At 42.2% G+C, this 18142-nt stretch overlaps 1 protein-coding gene across 2 annotated transcripts in view; it reads left to right on the plus strand.

Moving 5' to 3' along the window:
• The window catches only part of Loxl2 (Lysyl oxidase-like 2), a 152247-nt gene that overhangs the window by 112930 nt on the left and 21175 nt on the right, over positions 1 to 18142 (plus strand). For both annotated transcript variants that reach the window (XM_090385564.1, XM_090385563.1), the window contains exons 5-6: positions 1193 to 1333; positions 10820 to 10937. In XM_090385564.1, coding sequence (XP_090241690.1) covers positions 1193 to 1333; positions 10820 to 10937 — 259 coding nt within the window. The remainder of the gene's footprint in view (positions 1 to 1192; positions 1334 to 10819; positions 10938 to 18142) is intronic.

Raw genomic sequence — 18142 nt, forward strand, 5'->3', positions numbered from 1 at the left:
TGGAAAGATTTTACTGTTTTTTTTTTTTGTTTTTTTTTTTTTAACTTTAGATGGAAGGGTTTAGGGCCCTTTTTATTGTTTTGGAAACCAGAAATTGTAACCATTCTTTTGAAGTATAAATCTTTGTAACAATCAGCTGGTTGTTGGGGACTGATAACCTTAGCTTGTTTGTAGACTTTTTCCGTTTTTGGATTCTCCTACCTGATGTACTAATCAGTCTGCTGGACTCCAAATTCCAGTGTTTATTTTCTATCATTATCATTACCATTGTAAATAGCCTTTATATATCATCATCATTGTAAATATCCTTTATGTATCGTCATCATTGGAAATAGCCTTTATGTGTCATCATCATTGTCTATAGTTGCTTTAAATTGTACACTATGTATACTGTGACCTTTTAGCGGCGGATAGGGGAAACTCTGGAGCCCGTAAAACTTTAATAAAATACTTTGAATACTTTGTTCTATAAAGAGGTGAAGATACAACCAGACAGTTCATCTTAAGCACCAAATTTTTCATTTTCAAGTTGGGTTCGGGCCAGAGGCGTGAATAATTACTGTCATCTGAGGCTGTACAAGTCTTCTCAAAAACGCTTCTTTTGTTAAAGACTGCAACGCTCGGTAATTATCAGCATCCACTAACACTGACTCTTGACCAGTGGAAAGATTAGGCACTGCTTTCCTAAGCCTGGCCCTATAATCCGTATAGTTAGGGCATGAATACAGTACATGTTGTGCCAGTCTTCAACCTCTCCACACTGACATAGATCTGTTGTTGACAACCTAAATTTATATAATTTCATTTTCATCGAACAGTGAGGAGTCAGCAACTATGAAGTAAACATAAATAGTGAACCAGACATTCATCTTCTTGTTCATCAATGTGTAGTTCTTGGGGAAGAATTTTCTCGTAAAACAGCCAACTGATGATGTGTCCAATCTAGATTGCCAAAGGATTATTAGTCCATTCTAAATTCTTTTACGTTCATGTTTGACATCCGAGTCTAAATTAATTGTGATTCCAAAGAGTTCTGAGGAAATTTTCCGTTTTAGTCTGTAATTCAATGCTGTTTTTTGTACTTTTTTAATTTATTTTTATTTTGCTATTTATTTTTCTGTTTTTAGCTATTTTTTTTTCTTTTTCTAATTTTTTCATTTATTTTTCTTTTTCTTCCGCTTTGTTTCTTCAGAGTTACCAGATCTTGTCCCTGATGAAGTAGAAGTAGAGAGATCTACGTATTTGGAAGATAGACAGCTCTTGTTCTTGCAGTGCGCCATGGAAGAAAATTGCCTCGCCAGAGCAGCGTATGAACTTAATAAAAACGATTATGGTAAACCAGTCTCCTCTCTTTCTGAGATATTTACTAGGATTAAGACTATTTTCTACTCTACCTTTTTATTTTATGTCACATATGCAGTATGAACTATTATATATATATGTGTGTGTGTGTGTGTGTGTGTGTGTTGTTGTTGTTTCTAGCCACTTTGCTACCGAGAGGCAGTGATCACCAGAAAGGCTGCTTCCCAGTACCCATCCACGCTACAAGGACGTGTGCCATAATTATATACATACTGTTCTAAATGCATCCAAACCCCATGGCGAGAAGCAGATGTATAAGCGATGAAAGTAATAAAAAAAGGTTAACACATATAAATAATAGAGCGAAGAAATGAGTAAAGAAATTACGGATTTTTCTTTTTTAAATTGATAATAGTAAGTGCATTATGAAAGTGATACTGCAGATAAGTTAAGGGAAATAAATTGCTAAAAGTTTAAGACAGAATTTTCTAATGTAAGTAATAGCAATATTGGAATCACTACAAATAGCAGCAATACTCATTCATTGAGAAACAATGATAGCACTGTGCTCCAACCTGCAATACACGCCCACAGTCCACAAAGCCCATGCGAGGAAAATAAAGGCATTCCTTCATCTGTGTTCATCGAAGCATGATTACTGATTACTTGAACATCTGGAACACGGTTAGTTGGCGTTTGCCAGGAAGACACCTTCGCAGTACTCCCTCTTTGTGTTCAAGGCTCCAGAGATTACAAAGTTTCAAGAGACACTTCCCAAATGTGACTTTGGACACTCTCAACTCGCTCAACATGGACATTGACCTATGGTGTTTTGACAAATCGTATTGAGATGACATCTTGGGCTATCTTACTGTATGTAAAGGACAGGTGGGCAAGTGCCGGTCCAAGTATGCTGATGTCTTTTTATGCTATGCTTAATTTATAATTAAGGTTTTACGATGAATTACGATGAATTATAGTCTTACATGTTTTAATTACGATGAATTTTATATTCTCATATTTTGTTTCTAATGGTCATTTTGTAGCTCAACTTTGTATTTCTGTGCTTAGTACATGTATAGTTAACGTTTTGGTAAGAATGAATCCTCTGGTTATCTTTGCATGGAATCACAGTGGTATACCATTTAACTTATTAAAGAATATTATTATTATTATTATTATTATTATTATTATTATTATTATTATATCGGAATGAACACTTTTTGAAATATTAGATAACCAATGTGTAAATTAAACACATCAAAGGTAAAGGCATCATCTTTATTAAGAAGGTTAATAATTACATACCCATTATCACTATTCATGTCCAGGTCTAAATTAGCTTTTCGATTACAAAAATTGGAGTTTTCCAAAGTAAGCTCCTGGGAATATAGATGGCCAAAATCACCAACAAATTTGGACAACTGAGCACGCATAAATAGTAGTAGCAGTAATCGAGACACGTGATGCAAGAAAGCAAGCTTATGTAGCATCAGCTAAAAAAAAAAAAAATTCATACATTCATTCCCTTTTAAAAGTTTGTCCAGTTCCTCCTCGAACTTATTTAAGCTATCAACTTCCACAACGACAGAAGGAAATTTGTTCCAGCAATCAACTACCCGCTGGCTAAAGGCAGATTTCCGCACATATATTGTACAACTGTCTTACCTCAATTTGAATTTATGCCCCCTCAGGTTTGCAATCTGAGCAAGAGGAAGAATCCCATCAGCATTCAGTTTGCTCAACCCATTCAAGGCCTTATACACCTCAATCAGATCATCTCGCAGGTGCCTAGTCTCCAGACGCTGCAATTTGCATAACTTAAGCCTTTCTTCATAAGAGGACCCCCTTCGTTCCCCTCACCAATCTTGTAGCCCTCCTCTGTACTCACTCAAGGTACTCTACATCCTTCCTAAAATGAGGCCTCCAGACCTGCACGCAGTACTCAAGGCGTGGCCTGACCATTGCCTTATACAAAATAATCACCTCCTTTTCCCTACTAGTAAAAAACCCTGCATATCATTAGCAACATGCCATGACCTGCTCTGGCACCTGTCTGCACTGCTCAGAAAACTTTCCAGATTTTCGGGGTCTTGAAATTGGGGGTGCATTGGATGCGCCGCACTAGGGTCCCCCTATTGAGGGAGCTATCGCAAGTCTAAACAGAAATAAACGAGGCCCCTTAGCACCTTTTGCATCCGGGACCTCGAGTTCCTGTGCACGGCCCTGGTTCCAGTCAATATCTAGGAAGTTAAAATCCTCCATATTATTATTATTATTATTATTAGCCATATGGTGCAAGGAAGCCTGAGGCTTATGCTGCACCGGCCAAAAAAAATTCCCTATTACCCTGAGAGAGAGAGAAAAAGAGAGAGAGAGAGAGAGAGAAGTAGAATGAATCACCAAGAAAGGGAAGAATGATGATATCCAGCTCAGGATCCTGGGTGTGCCAAGCCCATACTCACCAGATATGAGCCCCTGGGGATATACTTGGGTCCTTTGAATTATTGATCACATTGCTGATCTGCTGTATTAATCCTTCTTTGTTCTTACTATTTCTTAAGCCGTATTCAAATTCAACTAAGATGTAACAGAATCTAAGATGCTGTTGTAACTCTGTAACTGTAGATGCTACAGTTACAGAGCAAGCCTTAAAAAAACAAAACAAAACAAAACCATTATATTTAGGCCACCCGAATAATTAAATTCATTTGCCGTCTGTTAATTGCTTGTGTTCTATGGTTGATTTGTCTTTTGCTGGACGAAAAACCCCTGTTTCTGGGGATAAAACCTTGCTATCTACGCCTGAGCCGACTAACTCAACCATGAGTGAAAAAAGCCCATAAAGTTCCTCGCGTCATCGACGAGATTTGAACCCTGGCCTTTTCCACCCAGTGTTGTGAGGACGGTGACAATACCACTGTGCTACCGCGCAGACTACAGAGCAAGCCTATAAGAAACGCCGCAACTAGGACAAGGCCTACAGCGATTACCGCAACGCCTTCGATTACATGCTTCATAGCTGGCTAATACAGACGCTGAAGGTCTACAAAGTCAATCCGACAGTGACTTCCTAGAAGCAACAATGATGAGTTTTCTTTTTATTTTTTTTTTATTTTTAGGCCACCTAAATAATTAAATTCATCTGCCGTGTTGTGTCTTATGTCAGTTCATTGTCTTATGTCATTGCGAGTGTTCTATGGTCGATTTGTCTGTTTTGCTGGACGAAAATCCCAGTTTCTGGGGGGAAATCCTTGATATCTACGCCTGAGACCGACTAACTCAGTCACGGAGTGAAAAAAAGCCCGTTAAAGTTCCTCGCGTCATCGACGGGATTCGAATCCGGGCCTTTTCCACCCGATGTGGGGTGGACGGTGACGATACCACTGTGCTACCTGCGCAGCTAACAATGATGAAATGGAGTACCACCATCAAGGTCAAGAACATCACAATATCAGATCGACCCCCCATCAGTAAAGGAATCTTTGAGGAAGATTCCTTGAGACCGCTGTGGTTCTTGTCTAGCTTTCAACTCGCTATCCATCATGCTCGACAACAGCAAAGAATGAAGAAAAAAAAAAACCTTTACACTCTCTCCCACCTGCACGACCTTATTTTATCATTAGCTATATGGTGCAAGGAAGCCTGAGACTTTTGCTGCACCATCCAAAAAAAAAAAAAAAAATCCTGATATGCACGACATTAAGCTCTATTTGGCAACCGAGAAGCAACTCCAGCAACAGAAGCTACTCCGGATCACCGAAAAATCCGGTGGAGCCCAAAAAATTACCTGTGCTTCACGGTGTATGATTGTTAAAGAACACGAAGATACCATTCCAGGCTCTCTTGAGACCACACAAAATTGATAGTTTCGGCAGTGAACTTACACAATACGAGGGGGTATCAAAAATACGAAGGGGTATTTTTGATATTATAAATTATAAATATTATAAATACGAGGAGGTATCAAAAAGTTCATACCCGACCTAGATAAAACATCAATAGGAACATGCCGTTTTTAATATAAGTTAAATAAATCTACATATTCAATAAATAACATGTGAAATTTCATTCCCGTAGGTGATCGTACACCAGAGGTGGAGCCCGTAATCTGAGGGACGCTACGGTTGACAAAGTGAACTATCGAGCAGTGATCAAGTTCCTGCATTTGCAGGGCAAGAAAGCTCAGGAAATTGACGAAGAAATGAAAACTATGTATGGGCAGATTGTCCATTTTATGATACTGTAAAAAAGTGGAAACAACACTCCCAGTGCAGTCGTACAAGTGTCTTTGACGAGTCAAGAGAGGGCCATCAACATCCACAGACAGTGAGATGGTTGCAAAGGTTGAGCAGCTGGTGCTGAGTGACAGACGTGTGACAATTCTTTCATCGCAAATGCAGTGGGAATTAGTTATGGGTCTGCCCACATCATTTTACATGACCATCTGCACATGTCTAATCGGTCTCTGCACATCGGTCTCTGCCCGATGAGTTCCAAGGTTGCTGACGATTTTGCAGAAACAATGTCGAATGCAATTTTCTCACCAACTTTTGGATTTGTGTAATACGGAAGTTGAGAACTTTTTTGATCGGTTTGTGACGAATGCTGGGTGTACAATGAAGACACTATTGCGTGTCCGCCGCTTTGACTAGTCTCAGAAAGTCGTCAATGAAGTGGAAACGTGGTTTCAGGCAAAAAGTGCGGACTTCTATGATCAAAGCATTAAATAACTGATCCATAGATTGGAGAAATGTGTTACTATACATGGACAGTTCATAGAACAGGATTAAAGTTCCTGTGAAGTTTCACCTTTCCAATGCTATTATATTTCTCTTTGGAGAACAAACCGGTTACAGCCACTGGCTAGGGGGTGGTCATACATATACAACTATGTTAAAAAATGCCATACAATTATAAAATACATGAAATACATGATATCTGATTTATAAGTACATTTTATCTGGAATATAAAATATTTGAGTTATTAATTACTCGCAGAGGCTTTTACTACTGAACTACTGTAAACTGGTTTTGTTTGTTATTTGGTTTTTAGGAGCATTAGCAACTAAGGCCATATTGCTCCGGGATATGCGGTGGTCATTCCCTGACCTTTCCGCATCCTCCGTATTTGGTGGTGACGGGTAAACTGGTAAGAGAGTATGAACTTTTTGATACCCGCTCGTACTTCTATACAGGGTGTCTCAAAAATATTGGTACAAACGTTTAGGGGAGGAAGGTAACATCTAAAGTAATGTGAATCTCATAGGAACCCATAACCGGAAACGTCACGGGAAAATAGTAGCAGAGGCACAAGAAGCAGAAATGACACAAGACAGTAATTAGTGACAAACATTAACTATTAACATAATATTCTTCTTCTTCTTCTTTGGTCCTTAGCTGGCAGCTGGGGGAGGCGGTTGGCCACGCAACCAGTATGCTGCTGTAGGTGCCGCAGGGTTTCGGACTTGCTCTGTGATGTTCTTCCATACCTTACGATCCATGGCTTCAGTCCTGGCCTGGTTAAGGTCGAGACGTCGGCTCTTCAAGTCAGCTTCCACTTGCTTGGCCCACGTTTTCCTAGGCGCAGTCCGTTGGATGCTCCATTGGGTGGGTCGTTGTCTCCAAAGGAGTGTGGATGGTATTCTGTTCGTGCCCATTCTACATACGTGGCCAAACCATCTGAGCCTTCGCTTCTGGATTTGGTCAGCAATGGTTGGTTGCTGTTGGCATCTGGCACGGATGGTATCATTAGTGATGCGGTCGCGAAGAGAGATGCCCAAGATCTGCCGCAGGCATCGCATTTGGAATACCTCAAGTTTGTTCAAATCTAATTTGAGACAAATCCATGTTTCCGATCCGTAAAGAAGAATGGGCAGAATCAAAGTCCGGAAGAGTCGGATTTTAGTCTTTGTGGAAATGTTGGTCCTCTTCCACAGACACCAGGCGAACGCAGTGGCCGCCTGTCCAATTCTGCTGTGGATTTCCATGGTGGATGCAACTTTCTTCTCCTGGACCAGCTACCCAAGGTATTTAAAGTCCTGCACTTGCTCGATCTGGACGCCTTCGAGATAGATGGTGGCTTGCGACCCATCTGTTGTCAGGGCCTTTGTCTTACCAGCATTGATCTTCAAACCGTATGGCCGGGCAATGCGGGCAATGTCGTAGAGGATGTCCGTGGCTTCAGCGTCGTTACCGGCAAGGATAGCACTATCATCAGCAAACATCAGGTCAGTCACATAGTGATCCTTGTCATATTGTATGCCCTGTCTGTTTCTGAATGCTTGCCTCATAATGGCGTCGACCACGATGTTGAAAAGCAACGGGGAGGCTACATCCCCTTGGCGGACTCCAGTTTGGATGGTAAATTCCTCAGATAAATCGTTCTGGATGCGCACCTGGCTGGTTAAACCGTTGTATGCAGTTTGGAGGAGTGTGATGACTTTTCGAGGTACATGTTCAACCTATAGTAGTTTCCATAAGGCAGGCCGGTGGACACAGTCGAAAGCAGACTTAAAGTCAATGAAAACAATGACGGTTCGCTGTCCACACCGGATCCTCTCCTCCATCAGCTGACGAATGGCAAAGATTTGATCACAGCATCCTCGCCCAGGTCTAAATCCTGCCTGTTCTTCTCGACTGGTTTGCTCGCGATGTTTTTGCAGTCTTGACTGGATGATCTTCATAAAGGCCTTTCCGATGATGGAAAGGAGGCTGATGCCACGGTAGTTCTTGCAGTCCCGGTTATCACCTTTCTTGTGGATCGGTACGATAATGGCTTTCCTCCATGTTAACGGAATTTGTTCAGTGCACCAGATGGTTTTGAGGAGTGAGTGTAGTCGGCGAAGCAGTACATCTCCCCCGGATTTGATCGCTTCTGTGGTGACTTGGTCCACTCCTGGTGCCCTGCCATTCTTCAGGGATTGTATGGCTGCTTTCACTTCTTCTACTGTAGGCTCAACATCGACCATGGAGACCTCAGGGGGGTCGATCGAGAGTGCTGTTGCTGGCGGTCCCTGAGGTGGGTCGTGATTATACAAAGCTTTGAAGAATTCACTCCACCGTTGCAGGCGTTCGGATGGTGATCGCACGAAGGTCCCATCAGCATTCTTGATGTTGTCACTAGTCAATTTGGTCTTTCCACTCAGACATCTGAGGGTGCGGTAGAGAGTGCGATACTCGTTTTTGGATGCCGCCACTTCAAGATCGTCTGCCACTTGGTTCCAGTATGCTTCTCTTTCTGCTGTCATTCTTTGTCGGACTTCTCGGTTTAGCTGCCGGTACCGTTCAAAGTCGACCAACTTTGCCTGTTTCCGTTTGTCCACGAGGTCGAGGCACTCGTCTGATATCCATGGTTGCGTTCGACGTCGGGCAGGTGGACATAGGGGCTTGGCACATTCCAGGATGGCATCAGAGATCTGCTTTTCTTCTTCATTTATATCCTCGGGCACGGCCAGCATCTCGAAGCGGTTGGATAGGGCGATCTGATATGCCTGTTTGTTGGCAGCATTCATTAGCTGCCTCCAGTCCAGCTTGGCTGACCGAGATGATCTTTTTGCATGCCGTAATTTGAGCTGCACCTTAGCCCGGATGAGGTAGTGATCAGATCCGCAATCAGGTCCCCTCATGGCACGAACGTCCATGAGTGATGAGCGAAATCTGGCATTGATCAAAATGTAGTCCAGGATTGCTGAGTCCTTGCCAGATGGATTTCGCCATGTAAGTTGATGTTTTTGAGGGTGCTGGAAATGGCTGTTTCCAATGATCAGGTTGTTAGATGCGGCAAAGGACAACAAACGTAAGCCGTTGTCATTGATCTTCCCATGGCCAAACTTGCCCATTGTTGTTTCCCAACCAGATCTGTCCACGCCAATATGGGCATTAAAGTCCCCTGCGAACATAATATTAACAATGGAATACGAGATAGATGCATTTCATGATGTATACAACAGATGCTCGAAGGTTCCAGGGTGTCTCAAAATGAGACGCGATGCATGCGCCACACCGACGCAGCATGGATTTGCGGACACGGTCGAACACACCTGGAGTTTCTTTGACAGTAGCAGCAGCGCAGACGAGTCTCGTCACGTGATCCATTTCCGTCTCCACATGCGATTCATACACGATAGATTTGAGAGCCCCCCCCCCCCCAGAAAGAAATCAAGGTTCGATAAATCAGGTGAGCGTGAGGGCCAGGCAACGGGTCCACCACGGCCAATCGATCGACGCCCAAAACGCCTGTTCAAATGGTCACGAACACACCTTCCATAATGGGCGGGCGCCCCGTCATGTTGAAACCAAATGTTGCGTCTCACATTTGCTGGAACATCGTCAAGAAAGATCCGATATTTAGCGGAGTTCATGCGGGATGGTAACAGGTAGGGGCCGACTAAGCAGTCACCGACCGTACCTGCCCACACATTTATTGCGAAGCAATAAATGTGTGGGCAGGTATGGTCGCATGGGGACGCACACCGTGTGGGTTGTCGTGATCCCACACATGAGCATTGTGCTGATTGAATAAGCCTTCCCGAGTGAAATAAGCCTCATCCGTGACCAAAACATAGGGTGGAAATTTCAGGTGTTGAACACTTTCTTGGAGAAACCACTGCGCAAAAGCCACACGTGCAGGATGATCTTGGGGGAGCAGTAACTGAACCCTTTGGAGATGAAAGGGGTGTAAGGAATCGTCGTGCCAGACACGCTGTACACTGCAACGAGACAGTCCTAAGTCAGAGGCAACGGCACGTGTGCTGGTAGTAGGATTATTCTGGACGGCATTCAACACACTTTCTTCCATGGCGGGAGTTCGCGTCGAACGTGGTCTGCCGGCACTACTCCTGTTACTTCTAAATGACCCATAATCGCACAAATTTTGATGAACAGGCGCAAACAAACGGTGGTCCGGTAGATGTCTGTCTGGGAAGCGTTCTCCATAAATTCGTTGAGCGACTCGTCCATTGCCCTCTGCTAATCCATACACTAGGTGTATGTCTGCCAGCTCACAGTTCGTATATCGATGCATGCTTTTCGTGCGGCGACTACTGATTGAATGAGTAAACCAGAAATTTTCCCTCTCGCCAACTGATGAACAGCGCCATGTACCGACTTATGGCGACGTTTCTGGTTATGGGTTCCTATGCTATTCACATTCCTTTAGATGCTACCTACCTCCCCTAAACGTTTGTTTAGGGGAGGTATATATACAGGGTGTCTCAATATTTTTGAGATACCCTGTATAATTGGAGCAAAATGATCTACTTTTCTTTTATGTATTGTTTAAACCTTATAGAAATACATTCATATCTTACCGTGATAATTAAATGTTTGTCAATGCGGTCAGAAGACTGCATTATTAAACACTGTTCAATGGGATTTTTTACTAGTGTTTCCTAGTACAACAATATTTCCTTATTTAATATATTTATCTTGATTTTTTAAATGGAAATTAAAAAAAAAACGAGAAGAAACTTCTGACGTTAATTTGCATATTTTTTGATTAATTTTACTATTTCAGGCTGGCAGTACGAACAGAGACGGCTGCTGCGATTTACAGCGAGAATAGGCAATATAGGAAATGCAGATTTTCGTCCATTACTTCCGAAATATGCTTGGCAGTGGCACATGTGCCATCTGTAAGTCTTTATGCATGTGTAGTAATAATGCTTAGACCGAGATGTACTGCATTAGAAACACTTCAACTATGATTCTATGAGCAACATTCAGTAGACCAGTATTCTGAGCGAAGAATGGGCCGGACATGTGTCCTAACCGAATTCCAATGGGAAATGATCTTTAGTACCGATTAGTGGGGAAAATATCTCGGTCACTGCCGCTTCATCAAGCCTTCTGTGCTGTTTATGAAGAGTGGAATAACTATGAAAAAATAATGAGCCCGTATTGCCCATGGGAACGAAGCTATTGGACAGTAGATTACTGGAAACGGATTGCTACTCCGATGAATCGCGTTTCCAAATTCTCGTATGGTCGTACTCATAGTGGCATTGTGTTTAGCGTGAGAGATTTTTTTCTCACATCTGCACCATCGTGCTCTTGTGATGACTTGTACTACTGTAAAAGCCAGAAAAGTGTAATGTCTGGTTTATGTTAGAGTAGTATTAGGTTCTATTTTTTTGCTGCTTTGCTGCAGGACCCCCTAGTGAGGCCCTAGGTTGCCCATCTTACTCTGTCTGGTTGTAGGGTTGGACAGTGGGGATGTGGCTTCCAAACCTCACTGCAAGAAAGGACAGCAAGGTTTGGATAGGAACCCTACCCCCACTGGTACCATTCAATCAACGTGTCACTGGGGACTCCTACTGGATCGTCATTTCTGACCTCGTGCACTTGTTTATGCACGCACCTCTCGATTAGCAGCAATTCTCTAAGTCACAGGGATGCAACCGCATTGGATTAGTTCGACTGGTATTCTGGCAAGTTCTCCATCCCTCTACGGCCGGTAAACTACATTGATCTCAGCCCAATCGACATGTGTGTGACAAAGTGGAATAGGATCCAATGTCATCGAACACCAGCATCTGTTGGACGCAATGTGGTCGCCGCATGTTACTGGATACGGTACAGACTCCCCATTGGAGTCTGTACCGTATCCAGGCCATGTTACGCGTTGAAAGTGGCATAACCAGAAAACAGGTACGCGTTTCTAATGCAAAATCATCTCAGTGTATATTAGCATTAGCATTAGCATTAGCATTAGAAAGGGTACATGATGCAAGAAAGGAAGCTTATATAGCATCAGCCAAAAAAAAAAAAAAAATCCTTCTCATTTCACCCATCCACTCGCTCCAAATGTTTGCTACTTCTGCCTTGAATCTATTTAAGCTATCAACTTCTATAACGATAGATTGAAGTTTGTTCCAGCAATCAACCACCTGCTGGTTAAAGGCAAACTTCTGCACATCTATCCTACAACTATCTTTCCTCTATTTGAATTTATGCCCTCACAGGCATTCTGGGCAAGAGGAAGAATCCCGTCAGCATTGAGCATGCTCAAACCATTCAAAGCTTTATACACGTCAATCAGATCACTTCGCAGGTGCCTAGTCTCCAGACAATGTAATTTGCAAAACTTAAGCCTTTTTTCGTATGAGCAACCCTTTTTTTTCTTTTACTAGTCTTGTTGCCCTTCTCTGTACTCGTTCTAGTAGCTCTATATCCTTCTTAAAATGAGGCCTCCAGACCTGTATAGAGCACTCAAGGTGTGGCCTGACCATTGCTATATACAAGGGGATAACCACCTCCTTATTCCTGCTAGAAAAATTCTTGTACTGTATATCATTGACAAGACACCATGAGCTATTCTTGCACTCCGTCTGCACTGCTCAGAAAACCTCATATCTGCCTGCACAATTACTCCCGGGTCCTTTTCATTCTCTACCACTGTCAGCGTAGTACCACACAGTTGATACGTTTCTCTGGGGTTACTGCTTCCCATATGCAGTACTTTACATTTGTCAATGTTAAACTTCAGTTGCCACCTCTCAGCCCATCTGCTCAACTTTTCTAGATCCTGTTGCAGCACCGTACTATCATTAGCGTCATTAACAACCCTGCCAACTTTCGTATAGTTTGCAAACTTGGACATTAAGCTTGATATACCATCATTAATAAATACAGAAAACAACAATGGACCCAACTGAACTCTGGAGGACTCCACTAATCACATTAGTCCACGAAGAGCAGTGTCCATTGATTACGACTCTGTCGTCTCCCACTCAACCTTTACCCATAGCAGCAATTTGCCTCCAATGTCACACTGCTCCAATTTGTGCAACAGTCTTCCATGTGCAACAGTATCAAAAGCCTTTCTAACATCCATATACATATGTATATGATATCGAAATTATTCTTTGCATCCAGTTCCTTTGTGACCACATCACAGTATCCATGACAAACCCATGCTGTGTCTGAATTATTACTGCTGTCTTGTCTAAATGATCCTGCAATGCTTCTTTAACCAGTGACTCCATTATTTTCCTTGGAACAGAAGTCAAACTAACTGGTCTGTAATCACTTGTGTCACCCTTTGATCCCCTTTGTGAATTGGTGATACATTTGCACATCTCCAGTCCAATGGGTACCTCTCCTGAGTTCAAGGAAGCTCTCATAATTATGGCTAAGGGTTTGTTTACCTCTTTTGCTGCCTCCATTAATATAACTGGATAGATCCCATCCACTCAAGGTGCCTTTCTTATTTTTATCTTCAACAATTTCTCCTCCACTTTTCTCTCAATTATTACAAAATCATCTAGCTCACTGCCAGATTTTAATTCACCTCTGGCATTTCTCTCCCTGAATAACTCCTCATGTGTGAATGAGGCGAAATAATGAGGTGAATTATGTGTGAATATACGGCCAGAAATCGCCATTTTTATTTATTTATTTAAATCAGAACAACACTACACACAACAATTGAACCATTTACAATGTAATGCAAAAGAAAAGAATTTCAATCCTTACAAAATGCATTGAAGTAATGACACTAATCATTGAACGATTAAGACTATTTACACTGAATTGATTCCATCACTCACAAATAGTTGTTTACAAAACTTAAAAACTAACTTTACTAAAACTTAAGACTATAATTAAAAAAGAGAAAAAGAAAACAAAATGACACAGATGGATTTCACACAAGTGGCAGTTGAACATAAACCGCACAGGCCGTCACGAAAGTAACGGCAGTAACGAAAGCTTCTAGCTAAAGGTTGTGTGGGCGTTATTCTGGTCTGCAGAAGTCTGTGAGCAGCCTGTAAGCAGCCTTTAACGTTCGCCGTCAAATTCAGCTTCAGTTCACTGGCAAGGGAAGTTGCACGGAGAAGAAAGCTGTTCTGTTTGTTCAAATTGAGACCTGGGTATGTGAAAAGTACGCTATTAATGTGTGCTACAGTTGGAATATGGAGAGAAAGATGTTGAAGGAGGTCTGGTGCCAGAATCCGTCCTGTGAAAATCTGATATGGTAGTTGAAGATCTAGAAAGACTGTAAGAGTTTTAAGCGACTCCAAACTGAAACAGCGACAAAGAAGCTTGTAGTAGACCCTGTGGTAGAACATAGTCCTCTTTTAGTAAAGCAACTTATTTTTTGCAATTGTTAGGGCTGGTGTATCAGGTGATAGGCCTGTAGATTCCAGACAGGAGTTACAAATTCAAGGGTAAGTAGTACCAATGTTTTGAACAGAAGAATACAAAGAAATGGATTCCTGAATATGCCTCGTATGCTTGTCTTTTAATAAATCTCACGTATTTTCTCGCTTGTCCACCTACACTTCTGGACAAAATTAACAGAACACTAAAAAACGTGGTATTGCTCATGCAGCTTGGTTTGAAGCAGGACACAATTTGATATGGCCTACCATAGAATAACGATGAAATGAGGAAACAGCGAGAAGCTTCGGACAGGTACAAAGCACATTTATAGGAGCTGTATAAGAAACACAAGAACGTTCACATTAGTGAAGTCGATACAAAATGCTCTAAATATGGTCACATGACATCAGTACTGCATGTGATCCCCTACAACGGCTAAACAGGCTCTGACAGCAGTGAACCATGCTCGATATAAGGATGTCTATAAGATTCTGTGGAAACAAATGCCATTTTTCCCAGCGCAGACATTAGTTCACCAACAAACTGAGGAGTTGGCTATCGACGTGCAATGCGATGGACCACACGTGTTTTATCGGATTTAAATTAGTGACCGTGCTGGTCAGGGCAGTCATTGGATATCTTCATTTTAAAAATTTTTCTCGACCACTTGAGCTCTATGTGCAGTGGCGTTGTGGTGCATGAAAAGAAAATCTGGGCCAAATGTAGCCCTAAAATGTCGCACATAGGGTTCGAGGATCTGTCCTCGGTACCTCTGCGCAGTTTCGGTACCCCTACCAAAAACATGGAATGGGGTACGGCCGTTGATCATTATTCTGCCTTCACACGAGAACACCGTCTCCGCCATAACTGTTCCTTTCTCTGATGTTGAAGGGATGGTACCGCGTTCCTCGTTGTCTCCAGATTAAATAACGTCTAGAATCTGTTTGCAGGCTAAAGCGGGACTTATCAGAGAACAGAACCGTACCCCATTTGTCAAGGCTCCAAGTCACACGTTCACTGTATCGGTTTCGACAAGCTCTGCGGTGGTTTGGAGTTAATGGGATTCAAAGTATGATTGTATTAATGGCGGTAACCAGGGTTTCCCCTATATGCCGAAAGGGATTAATGGGATACAAACTACTGGCTTCCTTGGTAGAGTCCACTTGAATTGAGTATTCTTAACACACTCCGGTTGTAAATGATTTCACCTGCGGCCACAGGTGAAATCATTTACACCTGTGGCCGCAGCAACCTCAAGAGACAGTTGATGACAGGACATCGTAGGGTTCTATTGCTGTTAGAGTCAGTCTGTTCTGGTTGACATAACCCTCCGGCGACCTTGGCCATCTCTTCTTGTAATGGTTCCTGCCTCCCGAAACTGCTTTCATAGTCCTGAGACGAAACTGAATGACACATTAAGCCAACGTGCCACCTCTGCCTGCGACTGCCTGGCTTCAAGTTGTCTAACGCCCCGCCATCTCAAAAAATCATCTAATCGACGATGACTTGTCATCCTGAGTACTGTAGATGTGTGGCGATCCCGCTGTGCAAACCAAAAAGGGAATGACGTGATGGTCGCAACCCGTGTTTTTATAGACATGAATAATTTGCATAATGTGTGACTCTGTAAGGCGGTAGGTCGGTCTGCGCGTGTAGCACAACGTCACCGTTCTTCCCACACCAGGTGGAAAAGGCTCGGGTTCGAATCCCGTCGATGACGCAAGGAACTTTACTGAGCATTGTTTCACTCTGTGTCTGAGTTAGTCGGGCTTCCTTCGACTAACCCTAAGGTTTCCCCCCAGAAACTAGGGGGTTTCCTCCAATAAAACAGACAAATTGACCATAGAACACACGCAATCAATAGACATAAGACACACAGCCCGGTATTTGCATGCCAGGATGCCTGTGATATCAAATATTCTCCTTCGGCGACACTGTTCACAAAATATTCGTGAAAAACATTTTGTTCTGTTAAATTTGTCGAGCAGTGTCTATTTCTAATATGGTTATCGAATTTACAGTTTCTTGCAAACAAAACGCCCAAATCTCTGACCTCAGCAACAACGGCAATAGCAGCCCCACATTATATATGCAGTGGAAGCGACTTTTCTTCTTGGAGTCCACAAATGCGAGTGAGCGGCATTTACTTGCATTGACTGTGAGCCCATTAAAATTGCCCAGTGCCGAAATGGAATTTATTGCTTGCTAAAGCCGGTTGGCATCACTGACATTGTGCTTATATCAAATTAATTAACTTATATTAATTCAGCCTTATATCAAAGGATGAAATTTATTGTTGTCAAAGGTACTGTTGAGGTCTTTATAAGAACGACTCAGAAGAACAGCCCTGGGTGATGACACAATTTCTATGGTTCCTGAGATAGCTCATAATACATGTGTGCAGGGAGCCCGTTAATCGAATGTCTGTGATAATAGACCTTCCTCTAAAAAATCCATGCTGAGCGTCTATGATGAGCGGATAGAAATAGGCTGAAAGATGATAGTGAACGATAGTATTGAAAGTCTTTTCCAGAGAGTTCAAAAAAACTAATGGGGAGGTCGTTCTCAATTCTTTTAAGATCGCCGTTCTTGGCAATAGGAATGATGTTGGCTTGTTTGAAATGATCTGGGTATGTACCTGATTGTATCGAAAAATTAAAAATATGGAACATGACCTGCGCAAGATGAGTATACATTTTTTCCAGAAGATAAGTGGAATCTCATTGGGTGTAACAGAAAATCCATTAGTAAGTTTGTAAAGTGCGAAGACTGTTTTCAAAATTAATTTATGTAGTGTTAACGGCATCATCCTTGATGATGAGGAGGCTGCAGATCTTTGTAGTGTTATAGTTGATATTCTTAGTGTGCCTGAAAAAGAAGTAAACAAAGCGCGCCGCATTTTCAGAAGGTGTGACAAAAGAACGATCTCCATGACAAGAATGGGATTATTGACAGACCTCGCTCTCGAATTTTTTTTCGCCATGTTCCAAAAGGGCTTCAAGTCACCCTTGGATTCGAGATTGTCTTGTACTGATTTGAGAGAGTGAAAATTGTACTGATATTTTATTAAAATATCTTAGACCAGTTCCATAAATGGTCCGAAAATGTAGTAGTAGTAGAACTGGCATATAATGCAAGAAAGAAAGTGTATGAACTTATGCAGCATCAGCCAAAAAAAAAAAAAAAAAAAAACATCACACCATTCCCTCCAAATGCCTGTCCAGTTCCTCCTTAAATTTATTTAACCTATCAATTTCTACAGCGACAGATAGAAGTTTGTTCCAGCAATTAACCACCCGCTGGCTAAAGGCAAATTTCCGCACATCTATTCTACATCTGTGTTTTCTTAATTTGAATTTATGTCCCCTTAGGTTCGTAATCTGAACAAGTGGAAAGATCCCATCAGAATTCAGCGTGCTGAACCCATTCGAGGCCATATACACCTCAATCAGATCACCGCACAGGTGCCTAGTCACCAGCCACTGCAATTTACAGAACTTAAGCCTCTCTTGGTAAGAGGATCCCTTCATCCCCCTCACGAATCTTGATGCCCTTCTCTGTACACGCTCAAGCAAATCTACATCCTTCTTAAATTCAGGCCTCCAGACCTGTACGCAGTACTCAAGGCGTGGACTGACAATTGCCTTATATATTTTCCCTGCTAGCAAAATTCCTATATATCATTGACAAAATCCCATAACCTGCCCTGGCAGCCTGTCTGCATTGCTCAGAAAAC

This window comes from Mastigoproctus giganteus, chromosome 11 (genome assembly GCF_048544385.1).
Source record: "Mastigoproctus giganteus isolate SK-2022 chromosome 11, ASM4854438v1, whole genome shotgun sequence".
Taxonomy (NCBI): domain Eukaryota; kingdom Metazoa; phylum Arthropoda; class Arachnida; order Uropygi; family Thelyphonidae; genus Mastigoproctus; species Mastigoproctus giganteus.